At 52.4% G+C, this 14,045-nt stretch overlaps 1 protein-coding gene across 1 annotated transcript in view; it reads right to left on the bottom strand.

Annotated features, from left to right (window-relative positions):
- Positions 1-474: 474 nt before the first annotated feature.
- Positions 475-14,045, bottom strand: part of Slc6a11 (solute carrier family 6 member 11) — a 118,741-nt gene continuing 105,170 nt past the window's right edge. Inside the window, exons 9-14 of the mRNA XM_021637653.2 lie at positions 13,448-13,560; positions 10,796-10,933; positions 6,373-6,475; positions 5,487-5,587; positions 4,582-4,752; positions 475-2,842 (exon numbers count right to left, since the gene is read on the bottom strand). Coding sequence (XP_021493328.1) covers positions 2,690-2,842; positions 4,582-4,752; positions 5,487-5,587; positions 6,373-6,475; positions 10,796-10,933; positions 13,448-13,560 — 779 coding nt within the window. The 3' untranslated portion in view covers positions 475-2,689. The remainder of the gene's footprint in view (positions 2,843-4,581; positions 4,753-5,486; positions 5,588-6,372; positions 6,476-10,795; positions 10,934-13,447; positions 13,561-14,045) is intronic.

Here is a 14,045-nt window from a genome sequence, read left to right as displayed (position 1 = left end):
TCAAGTTTCCTGGGAAGGAAGGAGACGTACGATTTTATGGCCTCTTACTTCCTTGCTGCTGACACCTGATTTAGCGAGTACTCAGGCTTCACTTAATCAGGCTTAGGGAGAATCCTTAGTTCAGCAGCTCATTTGACTCAGCAAGGAGAGGGGCAGGGGGCAGATTCTGTGACTATGGGAGGCAAATCGTTAGACGTCTCTGTGCTTTGGTTTCCCCTGTCTGTAAAATGGGTGGGTGGTTGTGAGAATTAGAAAGAGAGAGAGAGAGAGAGAGAGAGATCTGCTGAACACTCAGCTCACATGAAGTATCTGTGCCTCAAAGGAGGGGGGGCCGAAACACCACCGCTCCCCATATTGTCTGGTCTGTAATGCAGAGTGGAGATCTCAGCCGTTCGCTACAGAACCAAGATGGCTACGACGGAGGCATACCCCGCAGACACCCAAAGGCGGGAGGAAAAGCCGATAAAGACTGTCTGCTGGGAACAGCCACGTGGGAGTTTATCCACATCTTTTAATTTTTAAAAACGAGAAGACAGACAATCTTGTGCTCTTTGGGTTGCCAATAAAAAGTTTGTTATGCAAAACAGCCCAACCCTTTTCATTTTTTTAATAATACTGTAAATATCTCAGAAAGGATATATATTGCATCGTCTTCATTTCTAATGAATATCAAAAAAGTTGTCGTGATGACATGTCCCCCAGCCCGCCTCTCCCTACAGTTACCCAAATACTAGTGTGAAATTATATAAAAAAAAACCAACAACAAAAAACAACAAAACCAACCCCCAAACCACAAGCCTCCCTCTACCCTGCCCCATGAGTAGTGTTAAGCATGTCAAGTGTTAAGGGCCATATGTACAACACATGTGTCTATGACAACAGACATCGGGGATCCGTCTGTCCATCCTCGAGGGAGTTGGTGGTGAGGAGCAATAGCAGCAATGGGCAGCCTCCCTCCTCAGGGTTGTTGGTGGGGACAGCAATCGAGGACCAACCCCACAGGTCGTCTACAGGATGATGCTGACCTTCCCAGAAGGAATGTGTGGTCTGTGTGTGAGCATCTGGGTAGTGGTGTGTCCTGGACAAGTGCCCAATTGGATGGGGGGGGAGGGGTGCCGGGCACTTGGCTCAGCCGGCTCAGGCTTTAGGTGGAAAGGAGGGAGCTGGGCCGAACAGCTGAGAATCTGGAAGCTTTGGGTAAATAGAGACTTCAGGCCTCTGACAGGACACTGGGGCCTTAGCATGAAGAAATCTCATCTTTCCACAGATGAATCTAGGAGACTATAGCAAGAGGGAAAGGATGCCCCTTCCCGCCCCATTTTCCATCCCCCCAGTAGCTGGGCAGACAAAGCAGTTGAGAAACCCAGCAGATGAGGAAGAGAGATAAGTTCCAGAACTCTGAGCCAGGCAGGAGGACACAGCACCAGCCTCTCCAGCCACCACCCCACCGATCACATCTGTTCTCCATTTCCAAGGAAGAACCTGAGGGATGGATGCCCTGTTCTTCCCTCTGGCAAGTGGATGTGAGGGCTCCTCAGACCCAGGTGACAGGCAGGTGGAATGGCTCCAGAATAAGATGTCTGCTCGCAGGATCTTCCAGAACAGGAAGGAAGGTAGAGAAAAAGGGCAGGTGATGAGAGGGAGAGAAGGGGTGAACAAGGAAGGGGCTGTGGGTGGGATCCAGCCCCAGGCCTCACTGTAGCTCTCCTGCAGGGGTGGCCATAGATCCTAAGCCACAGATCCTGGCCAGGCAGCTGCAAGAGGAGATGGTTACCTTCTGCCTATCCCTACCTAGGAAGGAGGGACAGAGCTGGTGGCCAAGAAGGCTGGGTGGATGGTGGGAGCCCCTGCCACGGAGACTGGGGATGGGCTGGTCTCCATGGATCTAAGCTAAAACTCCAGTTGTTAGGAAGACACGCCTCCCCACATCGTTTGTGATAGGTCTGACTGAAGATAAGCTAGGGGGCGGGGCAGCGAGGTCAGAAGAGGGACAGAGAAGACCCTTGCAAGTCTCCGCAGGTCAAAGTGTCCTGCAAGGCAGCGAGGCAGGCAGTCTTCTCTGCTTCAAAGGGAACATCCCACTCTATCTCTTCCCTCATCCTGGGAGATGGAGAAACTGAGGCTCGGGAAGAGAAAGAAGGGGGTGGCCAAAGTCACTGGGCGGGACAGTCATCAACTCCTGATTACTCAGGAGTCCTGTTTTCTTCTCTGTCTTGCAACCTTGACATGTGGAAGGTCCTGTTGATGGAAGAGGGGAAGACCAAGAGAAAACAAAATAAAATAAAACAAACTGTTCCTAGGGTACAGAGGAGGGCGGCCAGGGAAGTTCAGAGACAAAAATCAGGAAAGTCTAAAAACCAGAGGTGGATGGGCACCGCTCTCTCACTCCACCTGCCCAAAGCATAAAAGTTGACAGCATAATACAAGGACTCTAGCGAACACAGGTTGAGTCACCCTGGGCCGGGATCTGCTAAGTCACTGTACAGAATCATCATGGCGAAGTGGATACGCCCATGATCACAGGGGTGAGGCGAAGGTACAGGGCACACAGTGGCCGGCTGGGAGTTAACGTGTTAATAAGTCCTGTGCAGACGAGCAAGCCCCTAACATTAGGTGAAGTACGAGGTTCGGGATTCATTTACAGGCAGGGAAGGAAGGTGGGAATCGCATCCAAGTGGCCGGGCGGGACTCAGAAGTGCGTCTCCTTCTCTGTGATGGCAGAGATGGTGCCGTCGCCCTTGACCTTGGACTCACAGTCATTAACGGTCACCGTCCGTGGGCTGGCCCCAAGCTTGCCCCGCATTTTCAGATCAGCACTGGGGACTGTCAACTTCTGTAATTTCTAGATGGTTGGAGAGGAGGAAAAGCATGTGTGAGCAAGCTTGCTGGGGTCCCGGGATCTGTACGCTCCTACCTCCCCAGCTGTACAGAGGTTCCTTGGAACCATCAGACTGGTGCCAGGCCCTGGCTCTGCCTTACTTCTGGGTTCTGGTTGAGGTATTACCTCTGTAAGTTCCTATCACCAGAAACAGGGGTGGCTGAGGTCCCCACACCTGGCCGTGGGTGAGAAGTAAGGAGATGGAGCCTCCTGCAGCACGGATGTGGGAGGTGACCAGTCCAAATCAGGGCCTGCCACCCCGTTCCTTCCTTGGCATAGGGGGAGCTGGGCTTTGAAGTGGCCCAATGGATGTGCCAGCCAGTCTCCTGACCTCTGGCTGCATCCCTCTATCTGTGGGCCAGGATGACAGGCAGCGACCAGAGGGAAAGAGACTTCCGAGCCTACTGGTATGAATTTTGGTTAATCAGAGGCCTGCCTGCCCTCGGTTAGTCACCACACCACTGCAGTATAGAAGGAAGGTGGGTACTGAGCTCCTCAACCTATGCTTAGAGGCAGACGCCATCCCCAATTCAGCCTCCTCAACCTCTCGGAAGGCATCTCGCACATAGCTCTCACCTCGGCACCATCTGCCCTGCTCTGGGGCCAGGATTCAGGAGGCCCTCCTGAGCATGGGCCCTTTCCTGAAAAAAAGGCTGCAAAGACTTTGGGGTGGCTTAATGGTCAAGGGCAAGATTGGCTCTTGTCTTTTGGGTGGAAGCCACACTGTCGACATTCTTAGGATTATTACTCAGACTCATGGAAGCTGACTAACTGTGCCTCCTGCAAGAGCCAGGCCTGCACCAGGCTCTTAGACCAAGGTCTAGAGAAGTGGCTCTGGAGGCAGGAGCCTGGGTTCACATCACTGCCTCACCACCTACACAGGTAAGATGTAAACTCCATGCTTCAGTTTCCTCAGCTGCTGCCTGGAATTACTGTGAAGCTCAGACCAACAGACCAGCAACAGTTCAAACATGGTTCCTCCTCTGCTCTGTTCTTCTGGGAAGGTCCCTGCACCCTCACTTCCCTCTAGATCCTTCCTGTCTCTGACAGAGGCTGTGTGGGCCTCTGGCTCAAGAGTGAATGGACAGGTACTGGCTTGAGGCTGGCCTAGATCAGAGAGCTCACTCTATAACAAGCTCTGCTGTCTGGGTGGGTAGGGTATGAGCTAGGGTGACAGGAAGAATTCAGAAAAGGGCTTGTAAGTACCAGGAGGCTGCCGGTGCTGAGCAGGGTGTTCTGAGGCTGAGGTTTTAAAGTCCCAGGTCAGTTCCCCTCTGGATAGTTTGGTCTCCGTCTGAATTAACCAACTGCCCTTGACCCTTCTGTAAATAACAAAAGAGACCTTCCCCACCCATCTGCCTCTGCTGGAGCCCAGTACCCATGGGCAGGGAACTGGAGGAAGCATTTTAGATGGTACCTATCTCTCCCTGCGGCCTGACAGGGCCAAGTCAGAACTGTCATTTGGCTTCACCTCAGTTCAGATCATGATTCCAAATGCTTTCCCTGTAGGAATCCCCAGACCTCTCACACCCCTTATCAATTAAGAGGCAATGCCAATCTGTTTGGTGAGTGGGGAGGCTGAGGCAGGAGTCACAGAATCTGGCTCAACCCAGAAATCTCATAGAGGTGCTGCTGGCATGGCTGATGGAAGGCCCTGCCAAAGAGGAGCCTTCCATCCAGACCCAGCCTCCCTAGCTGCTCACCTCAGGCAGTGTGCCCTCTGTCTTCCACAGCTTGATGAAGATCCAGAGCGGGATGCAGAGCATGGAGGACAGAGCCATGAGCCAGCCGATGCTGTAGCCCCAAGCTGGGTAAGTGTACACGTTGTTGTACTTGAGTGGCTTGTACTTGACTAGAAAGAAGATGAAGATGCCCTGCGGAGAGGCAGATGGAGGTTCTTGGTGTTGCTCCTCGGCCCTGTCCTACTCCGAGGGCCCTGGCACGTCAGCTGTCCACAGTGAGCCTGACGCAGGACCATGGGAAGAAGCCAATCTAACTGTTGGAACACAGAGGCCCTGGGGCCTCTCCAGGACTGTGGTATTTGTCCCTCTCCAGGGATTCGTTTCCCCAGCATCTGCCTAATCAGCTTGTCTTAGGGCTATCTCAGATCTGCTGTTCTGATCCCTTCAATTGGAAAGAGAAGTTCAGATGCCTCCAGAGCCAAAGACAGGACAAAGAACAACGAGGCCATTTTTCTATGTTAGGTCTCCTCTTACCAAAGCTGGTCTGTGGCCTGGTTCCAGGGACAGAGCATAAGCCTCAACATCCTCACCTCTGTCCATCACTGTCTTGGTAACAAGTCTCCTCACTCATGTTTGCATACCCCTGGTCCCCAAGAAGGTGGACCAATATCAGGCTGGTATACATTGAACCCAAGACCCTGACATGGGAGAGACCCAAGGGTTTCAGGGTCACAACACAGAGGTAGGAATTTGAGTGAGGGCCTGCCTCAGCAAGCCCAGAGCCTGACCTGAGACATCAGTTCCAACAGTGGCAGGTGGCAGGGGCTTGGAGGACATGACCCTCCTCAGGGACAGCCTCAGCTGAGCTGGCTAGAGTAGCTAGGGAGCAAGTGGAAGGGCAGGGGATGGCTTTCCACCAGCCTTACCGCACAGATCCCAGGGGTCACGACTTTCCAGCACCACTTGATGAGCGACAGTGGCCGGTAGCCAATCATGTCCTCGATATTGTCATAGAACTGGTTGCTTCCTATCCGGAAGAAAGCAGACAGACATGTGTGTCTCAGAGAAGAGTTAAGGTGGGCCTGCCTTCCCCAGCATGGAACATAGGGTGCTTGGGCTTGAGTGTCGTCTGCCCGCATGTAAAGCCGGGTCCCTTGAGTGGCATTATGAGGTAGTCCTATTCTGCTCTGGGAAGTAGGGCTCTACAGGGGTCCTTTGGTCAGTGGTTAGGGTGCCCGTCTCTGTTCCTGGCTAGAGATGTGATGGCTTTCTCCACTTCACACTCCCACTGTGACAGGCCTCCACCAGGAGCAGAAGCAATGGCATCATTCAACCTTGGACTTGAACTCCAGAACCATGAGTTCTGCTAGCCCTCTGCCTCCTAAGTAGCCCTTCTTAAAGGCATTTCTTTGCAGTGATGCAAAACCAATAAACACAACGGGCAAGGTGAGGACAGGGAATTGGGCTCTGGAAGTGAGGGCTGTCTGGGCTGCTTGCGAAGAGTGGTTATTGTTCCAAAGCTGCATTATGCCTGTCCTGGAGACAGAAGCTCTCATCCTGGTTTGTGTGAGGACAAGAAGGTGGAACGAATGAGGGGGTGGCTCGTGCTAGTAGCTCAGCCTGATGTCTCCCTCTGGGACACAAATATCACAAAGGGGAAGAGTGAGCCTCAGGGTAGGAATGGCCAGGGGTCAGGGTGCCTGGGTCCTGAACACCCTATACTGGCATTAAAAATAAAGTAGGAGGGGACTTGAGTCCCCAGGGAAACTGCCTAGACAGATAGAGCTTATCAGGGGCCCAGACTCCACTTACCGTACACCCAGCCGATGCAGACGCACTCGAAGATGGCCACAAAGAGCAAGCACATGCCGCTGGCAGCGTATGAGTCAAAAAGCTGGAAGATGTACATGCCTCCCTGTGGGCAGAAGGACAGACACACAGACAGACACGTTGGAGAACAGGGTCAGTAGCTGACCTCCACGGGGTCTGCTCTCTGCTCCAGTGGCTGCCAGCCAGTAGTTTGCTCATCTCTAGTCTGAGCGCTACACCTTCTGCAGCTGGCTGCCCCAAGGCCCTGTCCAGGGTTGTTGGGGTGGTAGGTGGTCTGCGGCCTTGAGGCTCCACTGAAATCAGAGTGCAGGGCGGATGACTTCAACACCTCTCCCTGGATTCCAGCAGCCTCCAGCGATGCCTCATTGCCACTTGTCTCACCCTCTCCCATCTTTTCAGAGGCTTAAAATTATCCTCCGCTCCCTCCAACCCGGCCCACCACCCATTCTCAGCAAAGCAGCCTTACTCTGCAGGGGGTTAAGTTCTTTTAAAGCTCAGTCCAAATGTCACTTCCTTTGAGAAGCCCTCCTTTCCTCAGCCTCACTCCTTTTTTTTTTTTTTTTTTTTTTTTTAAGACAGGGTTATTCTGTGTAGCCTTGGCTGTCCTGGACTTTTGCTTTGCAGACCAGGCTGGCCTCGAACTCACAGAGATATGACTGGCTCTGTCTCCCTAAGTGCTGGGATTACAAGTGTGCACCACTGTACCTGGCTCAGCCACACTTTCTTCAGGCCCCTAGACCATACTGTATGAACTCACAAGGTAATCCTCAAAGTGCTCTGTCAACAGCTGAGAGCTGTGAGCTCTGCCCAGGAAGCCCCCACACCTCTATCCTTGTTGTACCTCCAGCTCTCAGCACAGGCCCCCAGTGCACTGTAGGTTCCCTAGACTGGGCCGGGGCATGGTTTGTTGCGTGGTACTAGCTGACTTGCTTGGAAATGGACACACAGTAGGTGCACGGCTCATCATTGGGATGAATTGCTGATGAGAGATTGCCTGTGGACCTACTCTGCCACACACAGTCGGCCTCTCCGTGCCTGGTCTTATTGTCAGTCTGACCAGAATCAGCAGCAACCTGTGAGACCTGGCCTCTGGGCATGTCTGTGGGAATGCTTCCAGAAAGAATTGATCAAAGTGAGAAAACGTGGCCTCAGGGCGGGCAGCACCCAGCTCGAAAGAGATTTGAGGAGAGGCATGTCTTTATCTATCGCTCCGTGTGTCCTTCTATTGCACTCCCCACCACCCTCCACCGACCCCAGCCTCTCCAGCTTTCTAACACAGACACGATGTTTGTGTATTCCCAGTGGCCTTCCTGGGCCTCCAGTCCCAGTTAACAACCAACCATGGTATCGAGTTTCTCTCTAGGGAGCAGCCCCGGCCATGTAAGACTTCCCAGTGAACCTCCCTTTATACTCCGTTGCCCTAGAGAACCTTAACACACCCCTGGCCAGTTCCCCTTAAACAGTGCAGAGAAGCTCTTCACGCGGTATTGATATGATGTTGGGCATTATGAAGAATCCGGAGAGGACTGCCACACATGGCAGGATGTGCACTGGTCCTGGGGAAACAGGAAGGACCCAGGCACGCGCAGATCTGCTGCTCACGGTGGTTCTCACGCGAAGGAACGCCTGTCTGAGCAAGTCTGAAGAAGCTCAGCGAAAGCCCTGCCACTCAGAGAGATCCAGGAAGGCCTCTCACGAGGAGTGGGGTTGGGAGGAGGGTGGTCTGGGAGGGGAAGGGGAGAAAAGGCCAGATCTGGATTCGGGTAGAAATGGCATCTGTTAAGGAAAATCTTCCTGATACACGGAGGGTCCTTGAGGAGCACAGATGCAGGAAAATCAATGTGAAAGCTCTTGGAAGGGTCAGGTGGGGCAAGTCAGAGCCAGAGAGCTCAGGGCCTCCTGTGTTTGCCAATGGGGGACTCACTTGGAACAGGGTCCCCTCGATCACATCCCTTGGGCTGTCTTCTATCATGCATAGTCCACAGTGTTTCAGTTGCATAAAGGATTGATTAGTCAATAAATTTGTTTTGGGATTAGGACAGAATTAGTTTCCGAAATGACCCTGGACATGCATCTGAAGTTGCCAAATATGTATTTATGAGGTATTCTCAGTGCTGATGATCATAAAACCAAAATATCATATCAGTCAACTCTGAAAATCGTTAAAGACATTCTGTGTCCTGCAGTATCAAACATCCAGCCAAGATCTGATTCTTCATGTAGGCATAGCCACCTCCTTAGTATGCACTTTTGCTTTTGTGTTGATGAATGACAAGATTATACGTACACCAAAGAATTGCTTTCAAAGAAATTTCTTCACAGCTTACTTCAATAAATGTTTGGTTTGTATGCTTATTTATTATCATTTACATGTATGTGAGTATTTTGCCTGCATCGATGTCTGTGTACCACATGTGTGAAATGCCTGTGGAGGCTAGAAGAGGGCATTGGGTCCTATGGGACTAAAGCTTAAGATGGTTGTGAGCTGCCACATGGGTCCTGAGGATCAAACTCAGGCCTTCTGCAAGCGCGGCCAGTGCGCTTACCCACGGGGCCAGCTCTCCAGACTCTGTCTATCCATTTTAGATTCCTATATCCCCAGGGCCACGTACAAATCTCTTGGGTGAGAAAAGGCTCTGTGCGGCAAAGCTTAAGAATCCCTGCTCTGATGTCCACATGCCATCACCTGGTGACAGAGTCCTCACAACACAGCCCCAGGAAGGGATCCGAGGCTAGACTGTCTTTCACTTTTCCATGCCTTAACATACTAGGTGGCTGCCTCCTCCTCCAACAATAAACGACAGACATGGCTATTGCTATCCAGTGTCTCTGCAGGGAAACGGAGGCACCAAGGGGCAAGGTCACCTGCAGCACTCTGTCACAGACCTGAGTGGAGGGTCTGAGAACTGAGCAGCAGGGCTCCGGGCCCGCTGCTGTGGTGGAAAGTACGAGATGGGTAGTTTTCCTCCGACCTGAGCTTTAACTGCGTGCAAGTGAGAGAGAGGCTCTGGCAGGCAACCACCAGGATGACTGAGGCTCACATGGCTGGCTGCGTCCACTGTGAACTCCCACAGCACAGTGGCTTGAAGATCCCCCTCTGTGGGGGAGTAGGGCTGGCATGCGAAGCTCAAAATGCCTGCTGATTAATAGTCTCGGTTGGCTGGAGCGCCGGCTCCCTGACGGCCCCCGGGAGTCACCATGTGCCTTTGGGGAGAGGCTCTGAGCACTGGGGGCAACCCAGGGCAGGCTGTGCTGAGAGTCAGCAATACCCAAGCCAGCCTTCCCATTAGCTTCTTTAAGGCATCAGGTTAGCCCCCCCGCCCCCCGCCGCCAGTTTGTATTTGACAAATGATTCCATTCTGTGTAATTAACCAGTGCTTAATGAGGCCCTACTCACTGTAGCCTGGCCTCCCTGCATGGAGAAACCCGAGGTAGAACCATTGCACAGAGAGCAGGAACTAGACCCTCACGGCATTCATCTGCTCAAACAGTGACTGTCACTGTCCTTAATGTAACAGTGAGAACAGGGCAAAGGCTGATCAGAGATCTCTGAAACAGAGAGAGGGACAGGGAGTGAGCTGGGAACACAGCGATGAACGTGTGCGTGCGTGTTCGAGTGTGTGCGGGTGTGTGTGTGTGATAGGAAGCCTGATGGGGAGGGAAGCAGGGGAACTTTCCTGAGGCTGTAGCCTGACTGGGAGGGGGATGTGAAAGAGGACCTCTGGGAACGGCTGGCCTCTGTTTCACCCCAGCTGCTTGATGGATTCCAGTTCCCCACTCCTCCCTGTTTCTCACACAACCTCTTTGTGTCTCTTGGCAGCAGATCTCCCCCTCCCCGTCTCCTTGCATTAATTATCTTTGTGCATTATGAGGAGAAAGACACCTAATCTCACCTTCCAATACCTGACACAGAACAGGAACAGAAGAGCTGCGGGGTCGGGTGAGCACATGGTTTAGCTAGAAGAGCGCCTCAACTCAGGGTCAGGGAGAAGCCCACCTCACCTGTTTGGACAGGCAGGAGGAACACAAGGAGGGCTGAGGCTGGAACACATAGCAAAAACCTGTTCTGAGATGAGTTCTGGAAAAGGCAGTATTGAACCTGAGGCAATGGCAAGGCGCCAGTTCTAGGCCTGAGAGCTGACGTGGCTCTCTTCACTGGATGGTCACCCAAGGGATGACCAGGGCTGCCCTAACACGTCCCCATGTGAGTTACCTTATCTAGCGACAGCCACCTTTAGTACCGACACAGGGGTGACCTTGTACTCAGAGCTCAATGAGGGTCTCATAGTGTACCAAAAGGAAGGGCAGGTACCCAAGTATCAGAGAAGGCGCTGGATCTGCCCACAGCCAAAGGGTCTGAGGTCTCGGAGCTGGAGTTTGATGGAGTACAGCTGACACCACTTACCTCTGTCAGCATCACCAGGCCTAGGAAATAGGAGATGATGGACAAGGCCAGGATGAGCAGTTCTCGCCGGTAGCCTCGCCGGAAGACCTTGGGGTACATGTCTACCACAGCAGTCACAAGGCTCTCCACACACACGAACTGAAGAGAGAGAGAGAGGATGCATGAAGCCCAGACAAAGCCCAGTTCTGGTACCCTAGGTCCCTATACCAGGGGCTTCCTTCTCATTGGTCTGCTCTCCACCTTCACACTCCATCCCACAGTGACGAAAGCAAGCCTAGCACCAAATGGCTTCATTATGTCAGTAGAGTGGACCAGGTCAAAGATGCTGAGAGAATGGGAGCCACTGCCCAGGGTCCCTTGGCATGCAGTCTGGTTTGTGATGGCTCTGTGAGTTACAGGAGACCGACTCAGCCTCTGCCCTCAAGGCAAAGCAGGAATCGCTGAACTGTCCTAGGAGTTTGGTGATCTGTTGGCAGCAGGCTCTGGCTGTTGTCTGACTTCTAGGACTGTGACAGCCCCCTGCCCTATGCTAGGTGGAAAGGCACACTCAGCTCTGTCACCCAGGTGCTTGGTAGCAGAGCGTGGCTGTGAACCAGCCTGCTTCTGAGGTTCTCTCCCACCACTTCAGGTGGCCACCATGTTGGGAGACCCTGCACCCCTAATTGTCTGATTCATATCTATCTTCCCAGACAAGGTATTTCCAGTATATAAAAAGGGTTGGGGCACAGAGAAGGGTGGTGACTCTGAAAAATCACGTGGCTGGGAGCTATTCAGAACTGATGATCAACCCTGGACCCTCTTCACTGCTTCTACAACAAAGACTGTTACAACAAGGGCAAGCTTTTCCCTAGGTCTTGCGGGAGGCAGATGGAAATCAAAGAAGGCTGCTTGTGCAGGAAGCTAATTGGAGTGTGGGGTGTGGACAGCACAGGTAAGAGGCAGGCAGACCCTGGTATCTGTCCTAGCAAGTCACTCAGCACCTCGAAGCCTTGGCTTCTGCTTTCAAACCCGACAATGAGCAGGGGTCCTCAGCTCATGTGACTATCAGAGAGTGGGCCGAGGACACAGCCTAAGCACATGGCAGAAGAGCCAGTGAGCCCAGCTCAGTGGGGGTCGTAGCAGAGTCCTTGCCTCCGTCCCACCTCCTCTGCCAGGCAGGACCCTCGGCCCTTCACACCCCAGCTGCAGAGCCCTGATGTGCAAGAGGCTTTGCCAACAACAATGGAAGGGAAAAGCTATCAGCAGAAACACCCAGCGCCTCTGCAGCACAGCTTAGCGGTTTCTGGGGAAGGTTTCCAGCTCCAGAGAGAAACGGAATGGGACCAGATTGACAGACGCACAGGCCAGGGCTTGTGTGTTCAGTGACTCTTGCAAGGTCCTGGGTGAAAGCGGTGCCCATCAGGCTAACTTGGGCACTATTCTCCCCCTAATGCAGGAGCATCAGGGCAGCTTCCCTTGTCAAGCGGGGCTTCCTCTCTGCACCACACAGACTTCTCGGGATGACTGAGATCCACCAGCATGTCTGGAAGCCGTTCTCTGGGCTAGACACCCATCTGTGCTCATCAGCAGGAAGAGGCTGTATTCTAGACCTATGGGGCAGAGAGAGGCCACAGGCTTCAAGCTTGGAGGCTATGGGGAGCGAGAGAGTGGGCGTGGAGAGAAGCAGAAAGGGAAGACAAGCTGGTGTAGAGGATGAGGGGACAGGAGAATGCAGTTCACTTCTTGAGCTGATCATGTACCTGCTCTGAGGACAATGGTTGCAGAGTGAGGGATGGATAGATGGATGGACCGAAGTCCATAGGGACTAATGGGCACAGAACTGTTGGGTGAATGGGGTTGAGGCACAAAGAGGGTGCCAGAAACAGGTCATGGAGACCTCATCACAGGGCCAGAGAAGGAAACTGGCTTTCCTGTGTCCCATGTGCTCTGTGGCTTGGTAGGGATGGGGACACAGGGAACTTAGGTTATATTATTATTATTATTACTACTACTATTACTATTACTATTACTATTATTATTACTATTACTATTACTATTAGCCACAGCCCACCTTCCTTAAGGACTTATTTCAGCTTTTCCAGGAGCCTCTGGTTAGGAATCATCTATCAGAACGGAAGGACTTAAAAGCTGAATTGGGGTCTGGAGAGATGGGGTGAAGGAATTTTCTGCCAAGTCCGAGGACCTGAGTTCTGTCCCTGGCACCCACATGGTAAAAGGTGAGAGCTGATCTCCGCAAGTTGTCCTCTGACCTCTGCACGTGTCCTGTGGCAGGTGTGTGACACACGCACAGAGAATGAACGAATGAATAATGAATGAATGAGTGAATACAATAAATTTAATAAAAACAAAGCTGAAAGAAGAAGAGAAAAACACAAACACCTAAATTGGAAATTTCAGGTAAAGAAAACAAGAAGGTATGGAGGAACACCAAGTAGACATGTCTATGATTGCAGGCTACCCAGAAAATGGCAGGGCTGCTTGGTGGCCTGATGTATAAGGTCAAGAGAGGATTCTGGGGCCTAGAAGCTGTTCCTAAGAGTAGCACCTGGCCTGTCTAGTCCCCTTTCTTCCCTTCCCCTCTCTCACTCATTATCTGACCTGGCTTTTCCCCTTCTCTCCCCCACCATCCCCTTCTGTCTTCCCACCCCTCACCTGACTGTCCAGGCCCAGGAAAATGAGCATCATGAAGAACAAGGTGGCCCACAATGGGGAGAGAGGCATCATGGTGACAGCCTTGGGGTAAGCAATGAAAGCCAGTCCGGGACCTGCAGGGGAGGGAGAGAGTTCAGTGTTTCCATCTGGCAGGTATATAAGGTTGCAGGCCACTGGGCCAGATCCACTCAGATCTCCTGTCCATACTGTGCTGATGGTACCATGTTAATATGGATCTCCCAGGGAGAGGGCCTGGAAGGATCAGAGGTCAAGCCAGGAGTGTCTGACTCACAGATCTTTCTCTGTATCTACCTGCCATCTGCTTTCACCTTGCAGGGAGGAGCCTGTTCGAACAGTCTCACCAGGACCAGACAGTAGCTGAGCCTAAGCAGGAGCAGAACAGTGTACCTAAAAGTGGTTCTTAGAATACTGAGACGCCACCAGGCAGTAAGTGCACAGTGGAAGGATTTATTATAGTACAGGCAATATACCATAAGAGCCCAGTATAAGCATGCATCCCATTCTGAAAGCATGTCCACACAACCACCATCAAGATACACAGGTTCCTGTTTCCTCTAGCTGCTCAGCATTTCCACAT

Source organism: Meriones unguiculatus, chromosome 5, assembly GCF_030254825.1.
Source record: "Meriones unguiculatus strain TT.TT164.6M chromosome 5, Bangor_MerUng_6.1, whole genome shotgun sequence".
NCBI lineage: Eukaryota > Metazoa > Chordata > Mammalia > Rodentia > Muridae > Meriones > Meriones unguiculatus.
Note: the sequence above shows the minus strand (reverse complement) of the source record. Positions and strands in the feature narration are given on the sequence as shown.